Raw genomic sequence first — 25,682 nt, forward strand, 5'->3', positions numbered from 1 at the left:
TTTTGAAAAACAAGGGTTCAGGGAGCACTCAAGAGTACCAGGAGTGCTTTACAGGTCACAGAATGTTTAAGGGTCCCCGGGGCTACCTTTCCTGTCCCATCTCCAGGCGCTAGCCGCAGAGAGCTGCAGAGGCGCCTGACAGAGAGCCCAATGTTATCGCTGAGACTTTTCCATATTTCATGTCTTATAATCGATCAGGCTTTCACTCATTTCCCAAAGAGTTGTCATCTAAATTTTGAATATAAAATATCTAATTCTGATTTCTACTTTTCAGAACTCAGAATGATGGCAACCAGCAATAGTAACAATAATAATAATCCTAAGCAAATTGGAGGTATCTTTCAAAAGAAAATCCTCTCAAGCCTTGCAGATGAATATACTTTTTATTTTAGCCAACTGTTCCGTGTACTCGCATCCTTCTAGGCAAGCAACAGGCACCATTAAACACACACACACACACACACACACACACACACACACACACACTTTTCAAGTGGGAAAAGAAGGGGAAGTGTCAAGTCAAGGGACATGTATAAAGGACCCATGGACAAAGCCAACGTGGGGAAGGGTTGAGGGTGGGAGGTGGGGGCGGGTGGGGCAGGGGAAAGTGGTGGCAGGAAAATGAAGACTAATGTATTTGAAGAACAAAAAAAAAAATCAACCCCCCCCCGAAAAAAGTTCTTCACTTAAACTGTGTTAAAACAAGGTGTTTCCTTATGCTATTTTTCTTTTCTTTTTTTTTTGTAATTTTAAAAAATACTAAGTTAAAGCCAACATAAGAAGAAATAAAGGGACGTATTTTGTAGATCTCATCAACTCTCTCCTTTAAATTTATTTTCAACAAGAGACAGGAATATGGAAGACATATGACGCATTGTAAGCCTTACTTATCCTGTGGTTTATTTAGGGAATTTTATTTTGCGCTTGGAAAATGAGAGACTTCTGCTTTTAGGAAGACAAATATGAACAACTCAGAGAGAGAAACAAGACCTCCTATTACTAGCAAACTCTTAGAAAATCAAATAATTTAGTGTCTATATTTTACTCTGTATATGGCGAATGACTAAAAATGCCCAGTACTACAAAATTAGCCAAGTATCTTTACCTCTGTGAACAACAGTTCGACAGCACCCAGATGTCACTACGCAGAGCTTCTCCATTCACAAGGAAAACTCCCAATGTCCATGCCCCCAAGAGTAAAATGCCCCGGACCTGGCTCGCTCTGCGTGGACATATCCTGCTCTCCTAAATTAACCTGAAGAGCAAGCTGGATTTGTTTACTGCACTAACATCTGTAATTATTCAACATCTCGGTGACATGGTGTAACAGTTACTGCTTGTGCAAACTGCCCATTTAAATTACTCTCGGCAGTGTGAGCACATGAAAACCCACAACGCCGAGAAATTAGAAACATCTGTAAAAATTAATGGCTGAACTGACCAAAAGGGTGGGGGGATTAAAAGAGCTAAATAGTTCCAGTGCAAGATTTGACTTTAGAAAACAGTCCTCCACGTTTAGGTTACTTCTTAGCATATCCACAGTTCCCCCTCTGTGAGGACTCCTAGCTGCATACAGTTCATTTTAACCCGCCAATGCAAACCCATTACCAGTCTTATTACAAAATAGCTCATAGGTAAGGGAGAAGGTTAAGGGGATTCATTACATCTTTAAAAGCAGAAAAAGAAATACCTCTTCTCCCATCATGCAGTCAGCCTCCTCTCTTCAGTTTGAAAATGTCCCAGAACTATCCTGGAACCCTCCCACTTCCTTCCAACAGCCGAAGGCACGGAGGCTGAAGGACCCAGCCTAACCCTGAGTCATACTTGGGACCAAATGAGCAATGGGAAGAACAAAGCTCACATTTGTTTATGGTTCAGGAAGCCAGGGCCGGTTCATGGCTTGGGTGGCTTCGAGAGAAGTCCTCCTCCCTCGCCTACGTTACTGCAGGAATCCAGGCTGCCTGCTAGGACCCACAGGTGTGAGCAGTCGCACAAGGAGCACACTGAAGGAGTGTTTATTTGGCAGGATCCAGCAGCTACTTCTGTTTAAAAATGTCAGAAGGAAAAGAAAAAGCCCACTACCTTTCCACAGATAATATGATCGGGGAGTGAGAGATATCTAGGATATGGTTTGTATATATGTCCATTGTGAAAACGTCTGTATTTTAAAGAACTAAAAGCAGTTGTACAACAAAAAATTATTCATTCAAAAAAGAAACAAACTGAGGGAGGAAAAATAGCCATGGCTTTCTAGAAACGCTTCCCCTAGGAAAAATACAGAAAGATTGTTGCCAGCCGTGTCACCGGTAGCACCTTAACAGAGTGCCAATAAAAGGTTTAAATAGCAATCTGATTTTCTTCTGCCAAATGAAATACCATTTTAAGCACCACTTCAAGGAAGTTAAGCCCAGTGGTTAAAACACCAACATTCTAGAGCCAGGGTGTCTAAGATCAGAATTCAAGCTGGCCCACTTCCTAGCTGTGTGATACTGAGCAATTAATTAAACCTCTGCTCACCTTGGTTTTCTTATCAATAAAATGAAGATAATAGCACCAACCTATAGGACTGTCTGAAGGATTAAATACAAAATATACATGCGGTGCTTATAAAAGTGCCAGGCACACAGGCAGCACCCTATTTGCCACTATTACAAATTCAGAATGACTAACAAATCAGGACATTGAGTCGATAGTATCCTCATCTTAGCAGTTTTTATACAGGGGCCGGCAGAAGTAAGGCTTACTTGAGTATGGCTGATAGGGTACATGAATGTCTCGCACGAGATATACGGCAATTTGAACATTTCATCTACAATGTCATATGGTGTGTTTGACTGTGATATTGTTATGTTACAGAATTACATCCTTATGATCTTGTAATAAAAGATTTTGTAATAAAAAAGGGGCTTTATTTGTGCCGGACCCTGTACAGAGACTCTAATGGCCTGCTTTAGTTATTAACTGTGGGTAATTTTTACATTTTTAAGTTAAACTCATTTAAAAACCATTTATTCCATATTTATTAACTGCCTGAAGTGTGTCCAATTCTGCAGAGGGCTTTGAATAAGACACTGTCTCAGTCCTCAATAAAATTTGCAACCTGCTTGGGTAAATAAGACATCGATCTGTTTATGTGTCACACGAGAAAACAATGTGGGAGATGTCGCTGGGCTGTAAATGGCAAGTGTGATGCAAGTGCTACAGAATTAACATTTGCAATTTAGAGGACAGATAAGAGATCACCCTATCAAAACCTAATTAGGATGAGAGAGAATAGACGAATTGCCTGTGTAGAAGAATTCCAAATAATTTACGTAGATACCCTCCCTAGAGGAGGAGAGGGTAACTCTCTACTCCTTAAGTGTGAGGTGCACATAGTGACTTCTTTTTAAAGAGTATAAAAAGGGGGAAAAAACCTGACAACTTTACAGTAGAGAAACCTGACAGATGCTACCTCAGACAGGTGACCAAAATCAACATCAACAGTGAGAAGCCATGTTGGTACCATGTACCCTTGACATGACGTGGTGAGAATGGCACTTCACCTCTGTAGTCTTTCTCCTCCGATCCCATCGCTTCAGTCTACTCATGAGAAAAACATCAGACAAATGCCCATTTAAGGACATTCTGCAAAACTCCTCAAAACCGCCAAGGTTACCAAGAACAAAGCAAGTCCCAGAAACTGTCACACCCAAGAAGAGCCTAAGGAGATAAGGCAACTAAACACCATGTGGGATCCTGGATGGGATCCTGAAACAGAAGAAGGACATTAGGTAAAAGTGAAGGAAATCCGAGTAAAGGATGGACTTTAGTTAATAATCATATATTAATATTGACTGGTTCATTAATTGTGACAATGTAGCATATTAGTGTAAGATGTTAACAGAGGAAACTGGCTGTGGGGTATATGGGAACTCTCTGTGGTATCTTCACAACTTTTCTATAAATCTTAAAGCTATTCTAAAATAGAAACTTTATTTAAAAACTAATTAGGAAGGCAAGCTTGCTGAATGTATATGTATACATAAACATATATGTGTGATTTGTAGACATACATGATTATGTTCATGAGTATATGTATATAAATGTCTTGAGCAATGCCCTCCTAAATTTCTTTTTATTATCTCTATGTGCTTAGCCTATCTATTTAACAACAAGAGTTGAATGCTGACTCCTAGCGTTTTGCTTTCTATAATACACAAAAGATTTTTCTTTGAAAGGAAACTTGGCTCTTCTGTCAGTTCTGCTGCCAAACCGGGCTACGGCGGCTCAACTCAAAGACTGTGCATGAGGTGGGCCCATCTGCCCCTTTCCAAGAGCTACTAGAAGTTCCTGGTGCCTGGCCAATTAGTCATCAACCACGAAGCCCCATGGCTGGCAACTCTCCCAGCGACTTCCTCTCCCGTCTCCACTCCACATTGCCCGGCGCCTCCTCAGTTATCTCTCCAAAGTGCCAACCTGATCATGCCACTGCCCGACAGAACTCCTCCACCAACTCGCCAGCCCACCTGGAAGTGGAGCTTGTAAGTGAGCTGGCTGAGCCTTGGGGGAAGAGGGTCCACCTCCCCTCCAATTCCCCACCTCTACCACATCACGTGCTGGGTGCTCCAGCCAAACCCAGCCCTTTTCCACAACCATGCTCCCTCTTTGTCCATGCACACGCTGCAAGTACCATGAATCCCCATGTATCTTTTTAACATGTTGCTCAAATACCACTTTCCTTGAAAAGATCTCCCCAACACCCCATCCTTTCCTTCTACACCTACAGGAAAGTCAGTAGCTCCTTCTCTATCCTCTTTGACGCTTTGGACATACCTCTGCTAGCCCTTTCCCACTGTATCATAATGACTTTTATATATACATCTCTCCCATATAGGGAAAACCCAAAGCACTAAGTGAGAGGCCTGTGTGTGACAGCTGATTCAAAGCGTGGGGTGGCAGAGGATGTGTTAACCCCATTCCAATTAACTAATCCAAACACCTCCCCAAATAAATAACCTGCCAGGAGAAAAATCTGCAGTCATTATGCTAATACTACAGCTTCTAGACATGCCACCTAACCTATCCCTTTAAAAACAGATTGCCACTCCTTAGCTCATTTATCTAGACATTCCAGAGCTGCCACGGCTGATCCATAAAAGGCATTCAATAAAGCTTCAGTAAATGAATAAATGAGCCAATTAATGAATAAATGGAACAGTGAATCTGTGGCCAGACCACAAGCACATCCCAAACAGAATGAGTCTTCCTTTATAATTTTGATTGGATTGGGACAAAATGTTATATTTGTGTATCCAGTCCACAAATATTTATTGAGGGCCAACTATAATTTAACAATGATTTTCAAGGAATTGTAAATAAAATGGTGACTAACACAGACAAGGTCCAAAACTGTAGCACTTACTTCCTAATGGCTGATATTTAAGACTTGGAGTTGTCACCCTAGCTGGTGTGGCTCAGTTGGTTGGAGCGTCATCCCATACACAGAAAGGTCACGGGATCGATTCCTGGTCAGGGCACATGCCTGGGTTCCAGGTTCAGTCCCCAGCTGGGGCATTTACAAGAGGCAACTGATTGATGTTTCTCTCTCACATCGATGTTTCTCCCCCCACCCCCCCTCTTCGTCTCTCTAAAATCAAGAAGCATGTCCTTGGGTGAGGATAAAAAAATAACTAAAAAGACTTGGGGATGTCAAACAAATAGCTACCACAAATATAGCAAAATTCAATCCTATTTCCTCGAGTTGGAAATTTTCCATAATAAAAAGTTAAAGAAATTATCCTGAAAACTACAGTGCTGTTTATAGGCACTCCTTCTGTTCTAATAGCCAGAAGGAAAACAATATTAATATTTGTAATTAATAATTACGAATGTTAACCAAGTGATTATTATATGCTAGGCACTTTTCTACCCATTTTGCATGTTACTTAATCCTCATAACAACTGTATGAGGAAGGTCTTCTTGGTATTCCAATTTTACGGATGGGGAACCTAAAGCACTGAGTGTCTAAGTAATTTGTCCCAGGAAGACTCAGAGTTGGAATGTGAACCCAGGCAGTTTGGCCTGCATGCTTAATAACTACTATACTCCTGAAAACACAATTTTGGAGGCCTTCCGAAGACACGATTCTCTATGATCTGGCTGCAATTAAACATTTCTTACAAAATACACTATGCTGAGTGCTTTAAAAAGTATATGTCAGCACAGATAAAACAGTTTTCTGGTTCTTTTTCCCCACCAATGCTCCTCTCCTTACTTTGCCTAGAAAACGAAGCCTAACAGAGACACCCTGGAGGAAAACACATAAACCCAAGTCTGAAACTCCCGTAGAGCTCAGTCAGCCCCAGCAGCCACTGGGCACGGACATTGCAATACCTGTGCTCATTAGAAATATGGATTTCCCAGCTGCTCAGGAGATGTTCCATAATCTTATTTTTCAACCAAAATGAGGGACATCCAATACTATAGGTCTCAGATAATCACAACAAGGTTTTGACCTAGTTGTGTTTCATTAGCCAAAGAATATATCATTAGCTCCTGGACATTTGCCAGGACATTCTAGTCTTCAAAGGATTAGATACATAACTCTCTCATTTTTAAGGAACTAAAACCGTCACTTTAGATGTTTACATGTTTTAATTTTACTTAAGCATACAGCTTGATGAGTTTTTACTAGAATGGATAAAAAGACTGTGTGGGATATATATGAAAATATTAAAATTTCTTGCACTGTAATTTGGCTGATTAAAAACTGGTAGCTCATTTATATACAATTTTAATTCTAATTCTTTGTTACAAGTAAAAGCTACAACACTGATATTATAAAGGCATTAATTTGGGTGACTGTGATTCTATAAAGGAGATTCAAGATGATTAGAGTTGAAAAAGAGACTGTCACAAACACAGTGTCTAGTTGTGGAATATAACAGAATATGTTGAAAGAAACCAGAATCATTTCAAGAGAGGTATCAGAAGTCACTGATGGAAATCAGCTAAAATAAGAAGATGGTGAGAAAGGAGCTGCTTCTTTTTTTTTTTTTTATGGTTGTTCAAGTACAGTTGTCTCCATTTTCCCACCCCTCCCACCCTCAATCCTTCCCCCTTTTGGCTTCGTCCATGGGTCCTTTATACATGTTCCTTGACAACTTTTCCAGAAAGGAGCTTCTTAAAGGATTTCCTTGCATGGGATCCAGTAAACAACCAACCCGGGAAAATATCTTTTCCAATCTGGCTATTGGAAGAGCCTCAGCCCAAAAGACTTTTTGCCAATAACTAAGGAGGCCAACACTAGTTAGGCCTAGAGAACCTTGGCATGAAATGAGCTGGCACTGAAAAGCCAGGATTATTCTATATAAAGACATATCAGGTAAGGTCCTGGAGACTCACCTGAGTATTGATAATTTATCCACCTATGTGTAATACCTGACACTCCTTTCCCTAAGTGTTTGGCTAGGAGTAGCACCTGAGTCACTCGTAAAAAGGGAAGGAGTTCAGAAAAAGAGCGGGAACAGGCTGGAGTAACAGGGAAGCAGCCTGGTAAGGAAACTCCTTTTGAGGTCCATGGGTGGGAGACAGAAGGAACCAGCTGAATTCATGAAAATAATGTCCTGTCTGGGTTGCCTTCTTCCAACCTGCTCTAAGCTAATGGCTCCCAAACCTACATGTACACTTCCCTCCCAATCACCAGACTTATTTACCTAACTGCCTGCTGGAGTCCCACAAGTACCTCAAAATCCAGCTAGTCTAAGACTAAATCCATGACCTTCCTCTCAAAATAGCTTTCTCCTCCAGTGGTCTCTAATAAGGGAATATTATACTACCATCCACCCAGCTGCTTAAGCCAGTTGCCCAACGCATCATCTCCAAGTCCTTCCTCTCCCTTATCCATCCTACACTACCAAACTTCTTGAATCTACCTTCAAAATATTTCCCAAAACTACCTAAGACAACAGTTCAAAGCTGTTAAGAGAGAAAATTCCTTCTCTTATATTGATGTTTCCTGCCATGTAAAAGGGAGTCCAAGTGGATATTCTCTAGGCACTTTGGCCTTTGGACACAGTTGGCCACTCCTGGAACTCTTTGCCCCCTAATTTACTGTCTCCTGGGAGAGTGAAGTGACTTCTCTAACAGGTGAATTTATGAAAAATAAACTAGATGTGCTCAACTCAGTTCTTCCCTTTCTTCCTCTTGGAAGTTGGCCTTGTCCACTCTTCCCCAAGGGGCAAGTCCTTCTATCTCATATGGTTCTGCCCTAGCCCAGTGTTGCTGAGACTGGTAGGTGAGTCTGCCTAATCCTAGGAATCCGTTTGCAGGCCCATTTGGCTCTCACACTAACCTATATCCTCCAACTTCACCTTCCTCAATAAGATAAACATTACAAGATAAAATACACAGAGAAAGCCGAACAAATTGTAAGTGCACAGCTTGAGGAATTTAAACAAAGTGAAACAAGATCTACATAAATAGAGAAATATACCATGTCCATGTGTTGAGAATGTGTCAATTCTCCCCCAAAAGAACCTACAGAGTCAGTGCAAACCAAATCAAAACCCCAGGGGTTTTTTTTGGGGAGGGGGTAGGATTGACAAGCTGATTATAAAGTTTATATGAAAATACAAGGGGCCAAGAATAGCCAGGGGAATCTTGAAGAAGAGGAACAAAGATTGAAGACTTACACTGCCAAGTATCAAAACTGACTATAAAGGTACAATATTAAGATAGTATAGAATGGGCACAAGGACAAACAGGCCAACAGAACAGAATCCAGAAATGGACCCATATATACACAGCCACTTAAATGAAGACAAAGGTACAATACAGAAAGGACTGTTTTTGATAAACAATGCTGAGTCAACTGGATACCCATACTGCAAAAATGAGCACATATAATACTTGATTATCCATCCACTGACTCATCTTATTCATTAACTGGTTTAGAACCTAGATTGGGGGGATTTATCGGGAGAGCCACTATAAGTTTGTTACCCTCTCTCCTGAACTTCAGTTACCCTGTCTTCTCTAATCCACTCCTCCCACTGTTCCTTGGAATACTTTCTCTAAACCACCTATCAGATCATGTCACTCTCAGGCTTAAAAAAAAGCTTTCCACTGATAGCTCCCTATTGTCTGCAAGATCACGTCTCAACTTCACATGTCTTACCGGGCACTTCCTGATCTGGGCGCTGCTTCTTTCTCCTCTCTCACCTTCCCCTACTTCCTGTTGGAGACTCAACACATGCTCTGTGCCATTTCTTTTTCCCTTTGAAGCATTTATACATGTTGCTCTTCCCATCTTGACAACTCTGTGCTCCTTTCCTTGATGAATGTCTACTGGACCCATGGGTCTCAGCCTAAACGCCACTTCCTGTAGGCCTAAAAACATCACTCCCTATAGCTCTAATTATCACTTCCTGGAGGAAGTGGATACACACCCACATGAACACACATTCTCCAGCCTCCCTAATGAGTCACTGCTTCCTGCTACACCCAAGGGCTCCTACAGCACAGCACTGTGTTCTCAGCCCAGTCACACCATTCCCTACACTGTATTAGTAGTGCTGGTTTACTTTTCTGTAGCTCTCTGAGGGGCAGCAACCTGGTCTTGTTCACCACTATACACCCAGTGCCAAACACATAGTGAGCATTTAAAAAACACTGTTGAAAGGAGTTACATTTACAATTTTGAAGTATTTTTAGGTATATAACTTTTTTAAAGTTCTATGATTTAGGATAGGTATAAAGAGTATCCCCATTTTACAGATGGCCCAATTGAGGCTAAGTGACTTTGTCAAGGTCAACCAGCTAGGACAATTATAACATGCCCTTCTAATGTTATGATATTTAACTTGGTTCATCTTTAGCCATACTGTTATTTCCCACTACTTGGATATAACACACACTTCCCTCTGGGCTTAGTTAATTTAAATGGTATGTTTTTCCCCAAGGTTCTCTTTTTCTTTAACCTTTTTTCTATCTAGGGAAATGTTCAACATATACAAAAATATAGTGTAATGAACCCCTATGTATGCACCACCCAGTTTCAACAATTAACTCATGACCAATCTTGTTTACCCTGTGCCCCCACCCTTCCACCTTCCAAATTACTGGAAGCAAAATCCCAGACATTAAATCATTTCATGTGTAAATATTTCAGTTAAATAGTGCATGAAACAAATCATTCACAGGTGTATCCAACTGGTAGTATTAAAAAGACTTCTAATTGGGGTTCTTCCTTATAGCTCAGTAGGAGAAGCAAGGATATTCATTATTTCCTTATTGTTGGGGGTGAGAAGTGTTATGAAGTATCTCCTGGAACAGAATCATTAGCATTCAGCCACTCTGGGTGAGGTGATGAGGATTAAAGCATAGGTACAATCAGCACAAATTAACTCAGAAAAATGGATCTCAAAACTTGACAAACTTCAATAGAAAGTGTAATATGCTGCTTGCAGCTGTTAGCAATTATCAGATTCCTTTTTCCCTTCATCCAAGCTATCACACCAGCCATGTCAGAAGGCCACTTGCCCAAGCCTGAGTGGGGGACCTTCTTGGGCCTCACCTAACAAATGCTGTCACATGACATCCAATGGGTGCCTCTACAAAATCAACAGCGAGCTGAATTCTCAAAGGAAGCTCCCAAGATTCAGGAAGCTTCCTTTGAGAATTCCACAGAAAGTTCCATGAATCTTGGTCACAAAACCACCTCAAAAGTGATGAGAACCAGGCTGTGCACTAGTAAAACATGATCACACCCATCCGCTCTCATGCCAGGTTGTGCAATAACATAATGGGTCCATAAATCTATACAACTATCCATGGCGCCAACAATAGGGGTGGACAGAGTTTTGAATCCTCTTAGACACTAAAGATTTTCTGCAGCCAGTGAAGCAGGCTGGGAAGTTTACGTTTTCCCCTGAGGCTCTGCAATGAGAAGTGGGTTAAGGATGCCGCCAGCACATGGTTTCCTTCTGCAAACAAATCATGAATCAAGATGCACACACATGCGCTTGTACATATATATATTATTCTGATGAAGTTAACATTGCATGTGGCCAAGACCAAGGCAATAAATCTGTCTGTTCCACAAAGATGCAGTGAACCATACAACCGCTACATTTTCAACTATGTAACTGTTACATTATCCCTCATTTTATAGATGTCTGTAATCTCTGAAGTGTTATGTAAATACAGTTTTAACATTATTTATTCAACTAATATTTACTGAGCACCTACTATTTGCCACACACTGTTCTAAGCACACAGCATACAACAATGAACAAACAAATAATAAATATAATAAAAAATAAATATTATTTTAGAAGGGGGCAAATGCTACAAAACATGCAGCGCAAGTAAGGAGGATGGGCTAAGGGGGCAGGTTTCAGAATGAGTGGGATGGGGCAGGCCTTGTCGAAAAGGTGAGGTCTGAGCCAAGTCCCCTGAAAAGAGAGGCAGGACACTGGGTGGACGGCTGGAAGCCAAGTGTCCAGGCAGACACTCTGTGGCAAAGGTCCCCAAGTGGGAGTGTGGATGGCATGTCTGAGGAAGAGCAAGGGGGCTGGGATGAACCAAGTGAGGCGAAGGGCAGCGAGGGAAGAAGTGTGAGTGGTCATGGGCGTGACGTCACCTCAGCCCCTGGGCCCTGCGGAGGACTTTCACTTTGGTTCTCTGGCAGGGTTTGCAGGGGAGAGAGCAGAGGAGTGGCATGATCTGACTTACGGTTTCAAAGGCTCTCCCTGGCCTCGCTGTTTAGAATAGACTGTAGGGGGAAGGGGAGGAACAGCTGGCCCCACTACAATGACAGCGAGACAGCAGGGGAGCAGCAGAGGTGACAAGCCGCAGTGGATGCCGGGCCTACTTAGGAGGGGGTTTGCTGATGGAGCAGACATGGGATGTGAGAAAAAGACAAGAGTCAGGGACAACCCAGGGCTTTTGTTCTGAGAAATGGGATGGGAAATGGCCCTGTGTTTAACTGAGATGGGGAAGACTAGGGACAGAGTGGTTTGGGGGGAATGATGACAAGGTCAGTTTTGGATAAGTTGATAAGACTTCAAGATCTTCAAGTGGAGCTGTTCAAGTCAGCAGTTAGACATGTGGCTCTGGGGTTCAGAGAAGTGCGCTGATGTACAAACTCGGGAGCCTTATGCCTGATGCTGACATTGCTGTTCATAATGACCCCAATTTATTATTACTGGTTAACACAAATATAAATAGCAGTAATAAAAGTCAAACACCCAATGTCCTATATAGAGAAGAATAAGACCAAGAACCAAAAAATCAACAAAAGGAATTAACTGTGCTGACTGAGTCAATGCTCAGGGTCATTTCAACTACTCGAATCAAATGAAGAAAAACTGCATACATCATTCCTTCCCGAGATGGGGCCTTGCTCTTTTGTAAATATTTACAGGAATCTAAAAGTGACCATGTAGAACAGAAATGAGCTCACAAGCTGGATACTACTAACTACCTCGTTTTCAGATCTGGAGAGACATCATATATTGATTACTCAACAACACAATACTGGCTCAGAGACACTTCAACAAAAGAAGAGTTTAAGTGAGACAGTCTTTAATTTCTAAACATCTGCTCCTTCTACCGTCTTCACAGGGTTTTACATGAACATCTACTAAGGGTATTAAGTGTCCAAAAGTTTCTTTTTCAGATTCTGTTTCTAAGGCATGACCCTGGGCGGTAGTGGGGAGGGAGGTGGATGGAAGTTCTACAGCTGCGGAAAATGATGCAACTTTAAAAAATTCATCTCATCAAAACATGAAAAACACTTAAAAGCTACCAATAAACCTGCATTAGAGATCTTGCCAATGCCCTATTCCCCCAAGCCTGCTGGCACAAACGGCAAAGCAAAAATTTCAGCACTAAATCAAATTAACAAACATTCCTTAAGCACAGCACAAGTGTAGTTTATTACAATCTGGAAAATTCCATGGTATTTATCAAATCCTAAGCAAAGCTATGATGCTTAGAAGTGTACCACAGTAGACGTCATTAACAGCCACAAGTGCGATGGCTCAGGGTGTGTTGCTGTGGCAACCGCGTACTCAGCAGCAACACGCTGTCTGCTTCTCGCCAACCCAGAACCAGAAGCAGAAGAAAAAAGTGAGCTTCCTGACGGTAACAACCCAGGGAGCCACAGCTGGGCCATTTCCATCACTCATACACGTGGTAGACTTCCTTTTGGCAGTCTGAAATCATTCCCACCTAACTAGGGGAAAAAAATGCACAGCCTCTTTCCTCTAATGCAGAAGTTGGCAACGCCCCCAAGCGCAAAGCATCAGAGAAGTGTACATGGGCAGAAGAGAGATTAGAGGCAAGGCAGTGCTTGAAAACTATCAAGGTCATCTGTTTAGCTGGGTCCATGCATGAGGGACTTTTCTGGGAAGAAAATGGAGGAGTGCTGGTCCATTTGAAAAGTCAAACTGGGAAACACTCCAGAGCGAGGAGATCAGTAAGAAAAGCAGGAGCAAATGGAATAAGTCAGTCAGAGAAAGATGAGTACCATATGATTTCACTTATATGTGGAATCTAATGAACAGAATAAACGAACAAACAAAACAGAAACAGACTCATAGAAACAGAGAACAGACTGGGTTGCCAGAGGGAAGGGCGGTTGGGGGACTCGGTGAACAAGGTGAAGGGATCGAGAAGTACAGATTGGTAGTTTCAGAAGAGTCACGGGGATGTAAAGTACAGCACAGGGAATAATCAATAATATTGTAATAACTACGTATGGGCCAGGTGAGTACTGGAATATCAGGGGGACCACTTTGTAAAGTATATGACTGTGTAACCACTATGCTATACACCTGAAACCAATACAGAATAATACTGAATATAAACTATAATTGAAAAATAAAATTTAAATTTAAAAAAAAAAGAAAGAAAAGCAGCAGCAAACTAGAGCCCGAGCCTTCAGATGAAAGTTGTTCCCACGCAGAGGGACTACGTGTAAAGGGCCGTGGGCCAACAACTACCACGTGAGGACACTGAAATCCCAAACGGGAGGCGTATGAAGTGTCAGACACCAAGTCCTATAATGTACTTTTGGATATTCCGCATTATGTTGCGATGAAAGAGAAACTGTTGAACATACATACCTTTTCCGCTGGTAGAAAGTCATTTTCTACCTCAGTTGACCTTGGTCTTAGTTTTTTTATTGCATTGTCTTTGAAAATATCTCCAAAGCCCACTCCCTTAACTTTCTTCGGCTGGATTGCGGCAGTTGCAACTGTCCCATTGGCACCTTCGGATTTGGTACTGCTTGAGTCACCCCCATCACTCTCAGAGCCTGTGGTTTCCCTTAAACCTGTAAAGAGGGGGGATGGGAGAGAAATAGCTCAAAAATCAGTTGTAGCCATAAAGCACCTCACAGCCAGCCAGGAAACCACCTCTAAAAGTGTTACTGGGTATAGGATAACTTGCACTGGGGTTTTTCATTTACTGCATTAAATATGTTATGTTTGGGTATCTTTGAGTTTTGTTTGATCTCTCCCCCCTCACCCTTTAATTTTATGAAGTGAATAAAAACTGCAGAAAATCTCATTTCAAAGCAGATCTCTTTGTAAATGTGTAAATGTGACATTTTACCTGTCCTCAGCCGGAGTCTGGTTCTTATTCAAATTTGTTCTGCCACAGCCTGTGCAACAACAATGCTTCCCGCCCCTCCTCACCTCCCTGCCCAGTCAGTACCACACACTGTACCTCCAATCTCTATGACTCATGTCAATTAGCAATTAGCAATGGAAGTAACATTTCCTAAAGGGAAACTGTAAGGCTAAAAGCCATTTAAACAAATTAGCAACTTAAAAAACCACACAAAACCATGACTGCCAAAGAATTAAATCTCTTTGGATGGCTTCACAAGGAATAAACGCACACAGGCATGTTTCTGTAGGAAAGCATTAAACAAAACTTGACATTGAGGCTGGCAAGATGACTGTGCTGTTCAAGAGGGAAGGAAGCTGCCCTCTCGAAGGCCAGAATCCCCCAAGCTCTTCTTCCCTCCTTTAACGCCATCAGTTCTCCAACTCAACTCCTCTCCAAAGAAGAACACTGGGGATATTACAGCCTTCCTTCGACTTCTTGTGGCACGTGTTGGAAGTCACAAAATAGTAATCAGCAAGACAACATGGGCACTTACCTCCCCAGATTCTTTTTAACCCAGGCTCTGCCCACAATCATGTTCCTAAAAGGAAGAGCCTGTTCGTTTCTAGTTAATCTCTGTGTGTATATTCTCACTTTGATGGTTAGTGCAACAGGGATGCTATCAGTGATGCCAGATTCAAAGAATATTTTATGGAATACTAAACTCTGCCATTAAACTTGACTCTCAAATGTTCTAGATGAGTAGGACAGCTTCTGAACATTTACTGTGTATCTCCTGATGACAACCACGCCCTTGGGGATGAAAGTATACCATCACATCTTTTTCCCTATTAGCCAATCGTGTATTATCTTCCTATAGGTAAGGTGGCCTCCTAGCACATAACAATGATACACCATGTAATTGCTCACATAAAATCTCATAAAATGTTGAAGTCATTCAAATAAAGAAGTCTCAGTGCAGGAAGAAACTGTTAAATGAAAACAGACAAAATATAGAAAGGTTATTATAAATTGCTAACAAGTTTCAAAATCAAATCCTTAAAAACCCGATGGCTGTGCTTGTTGCTGCCACTGTTTTCAATAAATGGTATTCATAAGCCAAAAAGGAGGAGGGAAAAGGAATATCCCTGGTGTACATTTTAATTAACTAAAGAACAGCATTCGCAAAGAACAGAGGGCAGAGCAATGAGGGGCAAAGCAATGAGGAACAGCCCACAACAAGGGGTCGGCTGCAATTTACAGGGCTGGATTTGAGCAGGCAAACATGGACACCCCCCTGGATTAGCTATCCATTTGTTCATTGTTTTTAGAAATATCCCTGCTGGAGATATAATTTTTGAGTCCAAATATTGTGTCATTTCCCCCGTAACATGTTCTCATTTTGCTGTATGGATTCTTCCTTCGTGATAAATGGCTTATATATTCTTTTCTGGTTTGGAAAGAGCCATTTGAGGGTAGAATAAAGAAACGTTAGTGAAATGAAACCATCACCACCCCCCTCCCGACCACCACCACAACCACCGCCACTGCCAGCGCCGCGACCCGAAGGCAGCTGGGCAAATGGATCAGGGCAAGGCTGTTTCAGCTCTCAACAAGAAAAATGTGACGGTTTGTCTCTCATTCCTCTTTAGCTAGAACTATAATATTTTCAACGACGGCCATCCTGATTTCACCAAGCTTCTGGTTTCAGGGATATGCTGCCTTCCAGGCTCATCTTAATAACTTTTTATTAACCACTGTGAGAAATACTCTTTACATTACACAGGGAGGGGTTGCACAGTCATTCAACCACACAAGCATGAACTAGGAAGGAAACACACGGCAGATTTTTCTTCCAGAAATTCTGGCAGCCCACTTCTATCCATTTTAACTATGTAAATTAAATATGTGAATATCTGGGTTAGTGAAATAACTCAAAATCTAGTTCTTTCCCTTTGGAGGAAAAGAAATGTGACTTTTCACTTTAAAGGCTCTTTTGCACAGCATCTTTTAGCTCCTGGTGCCCATCATAGACACTATGCCATAAAATGTCCCTGGGTCACACTGAGAACACGAGGTAACACTCTCAGGCAGTACGACCCAAAGTGTTGCCTGCATAACGAGGCTGGTTCGTGAAAGGCTTGTTGCTGGTACACAGTGACCTAAGTGCAGAAAGTGTGTGTGTATGGAAATGCTTATAGCCGTGTGCACTGGTTCGACTTCCAGACGTGGCCAGTGGGACTCATCTAGGCGAACAGGGCGTAGATCCATCTCGGGCTATCAAATGCCTGTGCTGAGGCCCGGACCACTGCACACCTGCGCAGAAAGGCATGTACAACAGAACCAGGTATCTGTGTGCCCGGGAACAGAAATAAAAATACACTTCCCCACAGATGGTGTGAGAAGCACAGCTGCGGTGTTCGCATTTGAATCTTCTCTTTCATCACTTCTGTAGATGTATGCATGTATGCATATGTGTTGGTGCGCGCTAAGGCAGGCATTTCTCCTTCAAGGTGAAGAAAAACAATGCTGCCTCAAATCTGCTTTGGCCACTTGTGTACCTGTCCACTTCTGTGTAATCTACCTTAATATTCCAGCACTGATCAATTCAGGCCCATGGGCTATTTTTATTTATTTTTAATTCACATGTATAGAGTGCTTACTGTGTGGCAGGAACTGTCCTAATGGCTTCAAAAAAGTCATTCATTGATCACATTCATCTCCTTCCTCCTAACTTTTGGCAGCTTTATTTCACAACACAAAAGGCTACACATTGGTTTGGCCAAAAGAAGTCTGCCGTGTGGTGACTGGCTGAATGAGCAAAGCAAAACACCATTTCTGGCATGGACTTTCATGCCATATTTTTATTTCTTTGAACCACACAATGAAGAAATGGTTTATTAGTTTTCAATGACCCACTCCGAAGAAGCAATAACCATAAGAGGTGGACATGTCCATGAAAGGCCATCTCACACCACCCCCGAGGCCCAGAGATACCGGCACAAATACATATGCCATGACAAATGCTACCAATCCCCTCTCTGCACGCATGGTTCATGCACCCATGGCACACACATGATAGAGGCACAAAGCAAACAAGAAAGCGCCAGGGGACGTGGTGGGAAAGCTCCTGGAGCACGCACCAAGGAGACGGCACTTATCTTAGGCAAATAAGCCCATGTCCTTGGACCAGAAATTCACACACACTTGGCAAAAGCACGAGCAGCTCAGGAAAGTGCAGCTGCATCAAAAAACACAAGTACCCAGATCTTATCTTTACAATTGCCTCCTGCTGTTAAGGTCACTCACTGTAATAGCGTCTGTGGCCCTCCGTCTTTCCCGGTGCAGCTCGGTACAGAATTGTCCCTTCAAAGGTAGCCTTTCCTGACAGTGAATGAGAGAAGAGAAGGGGAGAGAAAAACAAGAGGAGGGGGAAGGAAGGGGGAGCAAATGATGGCAAAAGAAGGAAGAGGAAGAATCTTTAACTGAACTTGCCTTCAATGAATCCACTGTAAGAGGTTCATCAGCATAATCAATTAGAGACCATTAGGCAGAATTTCAGAATGTCACAGAATGAGCCCAAAGTCCCCATGCAGCCCTGATGCACAATCATGAGCACCCATAACTGGGACTTGCCTCTGCATATGACTGGCATATACATTATGCTCCATTTAAACCTGGAAGCCATTTCAACATTTCAACATGATAATTCAGTAATAGGAAAACCTCAATTAACCAAAAGGAATCCAATTAATGGGGTTCCTTAGTTACCTCAGTTGTACAGCACCATCTTCTCTTTGAAGAATATGACCCAAACATAATATAGATTCAGGCCCATCATATTTTATCTTCTGCCCCATGACTGCAAGATTCTAAACAAGGCATGGGATTCTCTTTAAAAGATACTTATCATCCTCAGTACCTTTAAGCAAGAAAATGTACTAATATACTAGAGGCAGGGTTTCACCGGTGATGCTGGAAACCATTGGTGGCATCCAAGGCCATATAAGGGATTTTCTGCTTAGCACTGAGGACATCAGAAAACCCTTATTTCTTGAATCATCTTAATTGAGGTTTTTCCCTATCAGTCATGAAGCTATACTCAGGCATGAGGACATAGGACTCACCCAGTGTCAAATTATCTCTTTTTTGTTGTTACAAATAGAGGTTATCAAGAGCATAAGACTGGACACACAGCTAAAACTCAAATCTCTGTGGAAGCATGGGTAAATACATAGAGTACACACACACGGCCCCATTTTGGGTGTGCACAAACACACACACACACACACACACATACTGGCATTTGTACGCCCTACAGAGTATACCACCAGCAGGTAACTTAATTTACTAAAGGCAAACTCAATTAATAAATGCATTACTCTAAATTACCCAAGACATAAGTTCTATTATGGCTTGTAAGCTAAATATCAAACCGGAAGCCAGTCACATGGCTTCATAGTAAGTCTGAGCAATAAAAAGGCAGGCTACATTTACAAAGAGGCATGGAGTAAAACTGAGATAGGAGAGAGCAACTTGTCTCACTTCTTAGAAACACTCATTAGGAAAACGGGAACTCCTGATAGGAAACATAGCGTCAGCTTCTGGGCCATGTCTTCCCTAATACAGGAAGGGATTGTGTAAGATCAGACCAACAACTTAAGTGGAATAAGGTATTTCTAATTTCCATGTCCTACAGGAATGGTGGTACATCCTTATTTTGAAATCTGCCCCTGCTGATAGATGTGTTCCATGCAATTACGGCAAAAACTCAGAAATTCAAATCACTGGCTATATAAGAATAATCCAAAGAAACAATAAAGTGTTTCAAATGTTCTTGGTAGACTTATAGCTCCTGAGAGCTTTGATGGCAAAAGCAGAGCAAGTAACAGTGTCTAGTTTTTATGTGGGCAAATTTTTATTCTGCTTAACTTCAATCATTAAGGCAACATTACTCCTAAGGAATACAGATATTTTGTGAGCTAGGTCCTCCAAACTGGACAGTAACAGTGCTTTCAGTGTCAGGAAAATTAAGTGTAAGAAAAAGAAATTGACATTTCAGTAAAGTTCTTCCAAGTGCAACAGAGTCTCCCTGTGTTCGTCCCCGGAACCAAGTCTGAGAATCACTGAGATAGACCATGGCCCTAATGTCTCTGAATGGCCAAGAGTTTCTACTAAGTCCCCTGTGCACTGGCAGTAAGGCCACCAGATATGGAGCCTGGGCTGGAGGCGAATGAGGACATACACATTAGATCTAAAGAGCAAAAGAGGTGAGCGGCGGACAAGTTCATGAATGTGAGTGCTCTTTATTTTAGCGGAAGAAACACTCTCCGGCACCGCAAGGCCACAAACACTGTACAAGAAAATCATTTTAAAATTTCAACACAAAATCATATGCTCATGTTAGCATCTAATTTTGCCTAAAAATCTTTGTTTCAGCAATTTACTAATTGCTCTTCATTGCTAATAGGTCACACACAAAACAAATATCTAATATGAAAAAGAAAAGAAAGTCTAGTGATGGCGCAGAGCGGGCGGGGGTTGTCAGCCTGGCTTTACTTCAAATGGGCAAGGGGCACTGAGTGACCCGTGCGTTACAGCTGATGAAATACAGTATTTGTGCACCATGGGAGCGGTTTTTCCTAAGCTCTAAAAGGCTTCTCCATCTCTGTCTTAGCTTGACAAGTCACTAAAGAATCAAAATCTGAAATTCAAAACTAAGAAATTAAGAAAAATAAGAAAGTCAATTCAAACTGAAATCTCATGGTTAATAATGGTTATAGAAAGGAAAGGCAAACCTTTCCCCCTGAAAATTATGGGGGAATAATTGAAAATATTTCTATAGCTAAAAGGCAGTGTTTGTAAAAAAAAAAAAAACAAAAACCAAAAAACAAAAACAAACAAAAAAAACCCTAACAAATACTTTTTGGTTTTACAATTATTTTAGAATCTAAGAAATTAAATAATATAAAAAGATGTTAGAAACAGAAAAGACACTTTTATATCTTAAATGTGAAGCAAAGTATGTATGAAATTGAAACTAAACAATAGTCATATCTGAATTTCTTTGCCTCTAGGTTTTAACAAGTCTTATAGATTCAGGATATTCTCTGACTATAATTTGATAAAGTAATATAATATCAATATAATTTATAATTAGTTCCATTTCACACTATTTAATCAATGCTAGCACAAGCCAAATTGTAACTGAAAAGCTAATTAATTAATCATGATCTGTGACAAGAAGAAATAAGCTAAACTGTACTCAGATTTCAAATTCGCCACATGCTCTGTGAGAGGGTGAACTACAGGCCACAATGGAGACAACACCAATGTGTGGGGAAGGCCTGCATATGCTTGTGGCCTCATCACTCATAAGCCAGACCACGGCCAAGACTTAATTCCATTGGGCTTTAGTGTTCTTATCTGACACCAGGCTAAATGATCTCTAAATTCTTTTCCATTCCTAACATAAGAGTCTGCCCGCCCTATTACTGCAACCATGTGGATGTTTTATTTTTTAAAAACCTAATTTTCTCAATTTTTTTCACTACTGACCTGTTACATTGGAGCCCATTTCGTTCTTTAAAAAAATTCCTTGTTGGCCCCATTTTGCAAGCCCTAATGAGTAAATAGATCTGGGTGATAATCACCAGTGGCTGCTGATATTTAAAAAAAAAAAAGACAGCCAGACATTATAAGCCTCCAGATAGACTATACATTACCACCTATGATGCAGTTTTGAACTATATATGTGTGTGTATAAATTTAATCAAGCCCCTAGAATTAATTATCCATTTATAGGAATACAGAGTAAATGACATATCAGAGATGAAATCAGCAAAGGCAGACAGTGGGAAAGTAATGGACAAAGGATCTCAGTTTGGTAAGGAAACAAGGAGACATGGAGGAAGAAACTAGATTCAAAGAGACTTGAGACATATCAACAAATCACAACGAATGTACCTTCTTTGGATGCAGATTCAAACTAACAAATTGTATTAAAAATATAAGACTAGTAGGGGAAAGTGAGCAATGATTGTATATTTAATTAAACTGATGAAATTGCCATGATTTTTGGTGTGATAACAGTATTTTAAGACACCCTTTTATGGATACAACCTGAAATACAGTCATGTGTCGCTTAACAACAGGGATACGTTTGGGCAAATGCATCGTTAGGCAATTTCATCACTGAGTGAAAATCACAGCGTGCACTTACACAAGCCGAGATGGTATGCAGCCTACTGTGCACCTAGGGTACACGGTATAGCCTGTTGCTCCTAGGCTACAAGCCTGTACAGCATGTTACTGTACTGACTACTGTAGGTCACTGTAACACAAGGGTAAGTATTTGTATAGCTAAACATAACTAAACCTAGAAAAGGTACAGTAAAAATATGGTACAAAAGATTTTTTTTAAATGGCACACCTCTACAAAGCACTCACCATGAATGGAGCTTGCAGGACTAGCAGTTGCTCTGGGTGAGGCAGCGAGCGAAGGTGAGTGAGTGTGGAGGCCCAGAATATTACTGTATGCTACTGGACACTTTATAAACACTATCCCACAAGCCCTACCCCTGCTTCCTTGTGAAAGGGTAAGAGATAAAACATCGAAGCTGTGGATGCTGCTCCTTGAACAGGGACATGGGCTGGACTGACTGGAAATACAAAGGAGAAACTGGCTATGACGTACATCACCATAACGGTGACTGTGAGGAGGGAGTGAGAGGTGGCCTGAGGATCAGTAAGAATAAAAAATCAAGATGAAGAGACAAAGAAACATGAGGATTGTTGTGACTGTGTGGTTCTGGCCATTGCACATGGGAGCAGTGGTCAAATGAAGGAACTTTGTGGTATTCATGAAAAAGAGAGGGTGTTTAACACGGGGAGGTTGTAGAACTTAGGACTCAATGTCTAGACTTTGGAAACCTGTTTTTGGATCCATTGACCATATCCACCACAAAGGGCTCTCTCTGGCACTGAATTAAAGGGAGAAATACAAATTATCTATGCTTTACATCACTACAACCTGGAAATATTTCCAAAGCACAGGGACAGGCGGCTCCATATGACCACAGGAAGCTTTTACTAAAGTGGCAGTGGCACTCAATACTTGTTAGGGTAGCTTCCTGTGGACCTGTGTCCTTGTACAGGATCTTAGGTCCTTGACAAAGAATGTAGAGCAATGTACTCTGAGCACTGTGAAGCTGGACCTGGGAGGGCTGTAGCACCCTCTGAATATGGACATCTAGGGGGACAGGATCCTCTGTGCTGAAACAGGTCAGCAGTTGATGTAACCTGTGCACTCAGAATTGAGGTGCCGTGAGTGAGAGAAAATCTACTGCAAAGCCCCACAGATACTGCTTCTGTCAAAGAAAAAAAAATCATCCTGAACCACATATCCTTCCATTTCTCGCTGAAAATTCAGCTCCATTAGAATCTTATGGGAACACCGAGGAATATTTCGTCCCCCGTTGACCAAAATGTCATTATGCAACACATGACTATATTTATGGATAAAATTATGTGATATCTGAATTTGCTTCAAAACAATACATAGTGGTATAAATACAACCAACTGGTGATACTGATAATTGCTGAAGCTGGGTGAAGGGCATACAGGGACTCTTGATACAGTTCTCTAGACTTGTGTACATGTTTGAAATTTCCTGTAATAAAAAGTTTATGGGGGAGATAGAAAAGGGGATGGAGGAATAAATGGTGATGCAAGGAGACTTAAACAAAAAAGTGTATAAAAATCTTTTCTTAAAAGCACCATTAAGGTTTTCTAAGTTCTATGAAAGGTATGGATGTTTTCTAATTTAATGATATAGCAAAAAGTTTCTGCTACTAATCACAATGAATTTTCTTATCCAAGATAAAACATTTAAAACAACCTATCAACCAATACAACTGCTGTAATGCTTTCCTTGATAGATTAGATTACCCTGAACAAAGGTTTAAAGTTTAGAGATTTTTCATAACCACCATAATATAAAAATATATCAGGGTAAAAGAAAAGCAAGCTTAACCAATTTGCACCTGTCATTCAAAGACAAATATGCCTCTCCTCAGAGTAAGAAGGGATTCAGTAAGCATTTAATGAACACCTACCATGTGTCAAGCTGTCTTGGTACACTTCCTTATAAATCTAATGCAATGTTTGTTCTACTGCATTCACCCATTGGTTGACAAAACTGAACTGAATAACTGCCCTCAAATACTTTCTGGAAGTACAAATACCAAATGAGTATGTATGTGCACATACAGGAATGTGTGTGTGTGTGTGTATGTGTGTACACACGCACACGCGCAGCAGAGATACACAAGGATACATTGTACACAAAGTTTTTTTCATATTTTATCTGTCTTAAAAATCCCACCCTAAAATCTGCTAGCGCTTAAATTAAGAAGATTTTATATGCCACTAGGATCTCTAAAGATTATCAATATGGCACTAACATTAGGAATTTAACTTACTCCCAGAGCCATGTAGTAATTAAGCGATCTCCTGTGAAAAGTAAGTGTAATTTATGAACAGTATTAAGTGGGATGCTCTAACGAAGACCTTGATTAACTACAGTTCAGCATATACCACAGTAAAAAGCTAGATGTCTTTTGGGCATTAACTACATTTGTCTTTCTTAGTTCTATAATAAAAGTAAATATGTATTTTTATAGTTAGGATATTATTTCTGGGGGAAGCTGGGTGAGGGGTGCACAGGACCTCCCAAAACAGTTTTCTTTTTGTAACTTCCTGTGAATCTATAAATATGTCAAAAGGTTTTTCTTTTTTTAAGTAAACCACATCAAAACTACTAACACCATTCTCTGGGCATTCTCTGGGGGTAGGAAGTAAGGAGATTCATTCTGAAATCAGAGGTTCCTCTTAGATTTGTCTACCGGTGTACATAATTTCTGCATGTGACCTATGATTATATAAATTTTACCATCAGAAAATAAACAGCTATTGAAAACCCTGTCAGAACACTGAGAGATGCTATTTCCCTCTCTTTCAAAAGATTGTTTCAATTTGGCAAGACTTAGGGACATTATCACCACATCTACTTTTCTATGAAGCCCTCTGTGACCATCATTGTCCCCACATCCCCGTGGGACTGGCCTCGCAGCCTTTGTACCCCACTGTTCCTCAGACACCTGGCTAGCTGAGCACCTAGGGCACTTTCTTGAACGTGTGTTGATCTGTGTGCCCCTATCTGATTTGTCTCTATATATCTTCAGTGCCTTCCACAGTGTCTGGTCACAACACGGGCTCAAAATAAAAAGGCCAAATGAAGAGAAGAAAAGGAGGAAAGAAGGGAAGAAAGAAGGAAGGATGGGTAAATACATATGGTCAGGCAGAGAGAGAAATGGATAGACAGGCCCTCTTTTCCTTAACTGTGTATATAGGAAGATTAGACAAGCCATGTAGGCTTTACCAGAAGCATCCATCTTTCTTAGAAGACCATGCCTCTTCAGGACCTCAAAATCCCCTCAACAAGACAAAGATTCCAGGGTAACTCAATGTGGCTGCTGAAACTACTGGGTTCTCGGGTCCTGAAATGGAAGAGTTTTACCTGAGTGAGAATTGGGGAGGGCAGTCTCTACAAGAGAAGCAGCCCCTTGCAAATGTGTGAAGGAAGGCTGCATGACTGGGGAAACCACTCTGTTCAGCCTCCTAACCGCCTGCCTGCCCCAGGAATTCCAGCCCTGTGTACTTTGAGCTGAGCAGGGTCAAAGGTCTATATTATTGACCTGGAGCAAGAGGAGAGTTTATTTCAACCGTTCCAAAAATAGAAGAGGCATTACTTCTCTGACCCTCCAGCTCTGACAGCATAGCTATCAAGGCGGGATACTAAAAGGTCAGGGTTCTCCCCAAAAGGTTGTCCAACATCTCCCCACATCTCCTTTTCTGCATCAGTAGAGGAATCCCGAAGTAATTTCCTAATGCAGACAATGTTTCAGTGAACACGGTACCAATCAGTGTGTAAGCAGCCTCAAAATACTAAATTGTTTCGTCCCCAGAGTTCAGCATGATTAACAATGAGAGTACCATTTATGGAGGGCCTTCAATGAG

General features: G+C 41.3%; 1 protein-coding gene across 3 annotated transcripts in view; it reads right to left on the bottom strand.

The window, feature by feature from the left end:
• Nucleotides 1-25,682, bottom strand: part of SH3KBP1 (SH3 domain containing kinase binding protein 1) — a 312,729-nt gene that overhangs the window by 121,492 nt on the left and 165,555 nt on the right. For 2 of the 3 annotated variants that reach the window (XM_054581126.1, XM_054581125.1), the window contains 2 exons: nucleotides 17,912-17,986; nucleotides 14,116-14,324 (listed from right to left, as the gene is read on the bottom strand). In XM_054581126.1, the coding sequence (XP_054437101.1) occupies nucleotides 14,116-14,324; nucleotides 17,912-17,986 (284 nt within the window). The remainder of the gene's footprint in view (nucleotides 1-14,115; nucleotides 14,325-17,911; nucleotides 17,987-25,682) is intronic. The other variant, XM_054581127.1, reaches the window with a different exon arrangement.

The sequence above is a fragment of the Pteronotus mesoamericanus genome, unplaced genomic scaffold, assembly GCF_021234165.1.
Source record: "Pteronotus mesoamericanus isolate MK-2021 breed Mesoamerican mustached bat unplaced genomic scaffold, CSHL_Meso_final contig_65, whole genome shotgun sequence".
NCBI classification, from domain to species: domain Eukaryota; kingdom Metazoa; phylum Chordata; class Mammalia; order Chiroptera; family Mormoopidae; genus Pteronotus; species Pteronotus mesoamericanus.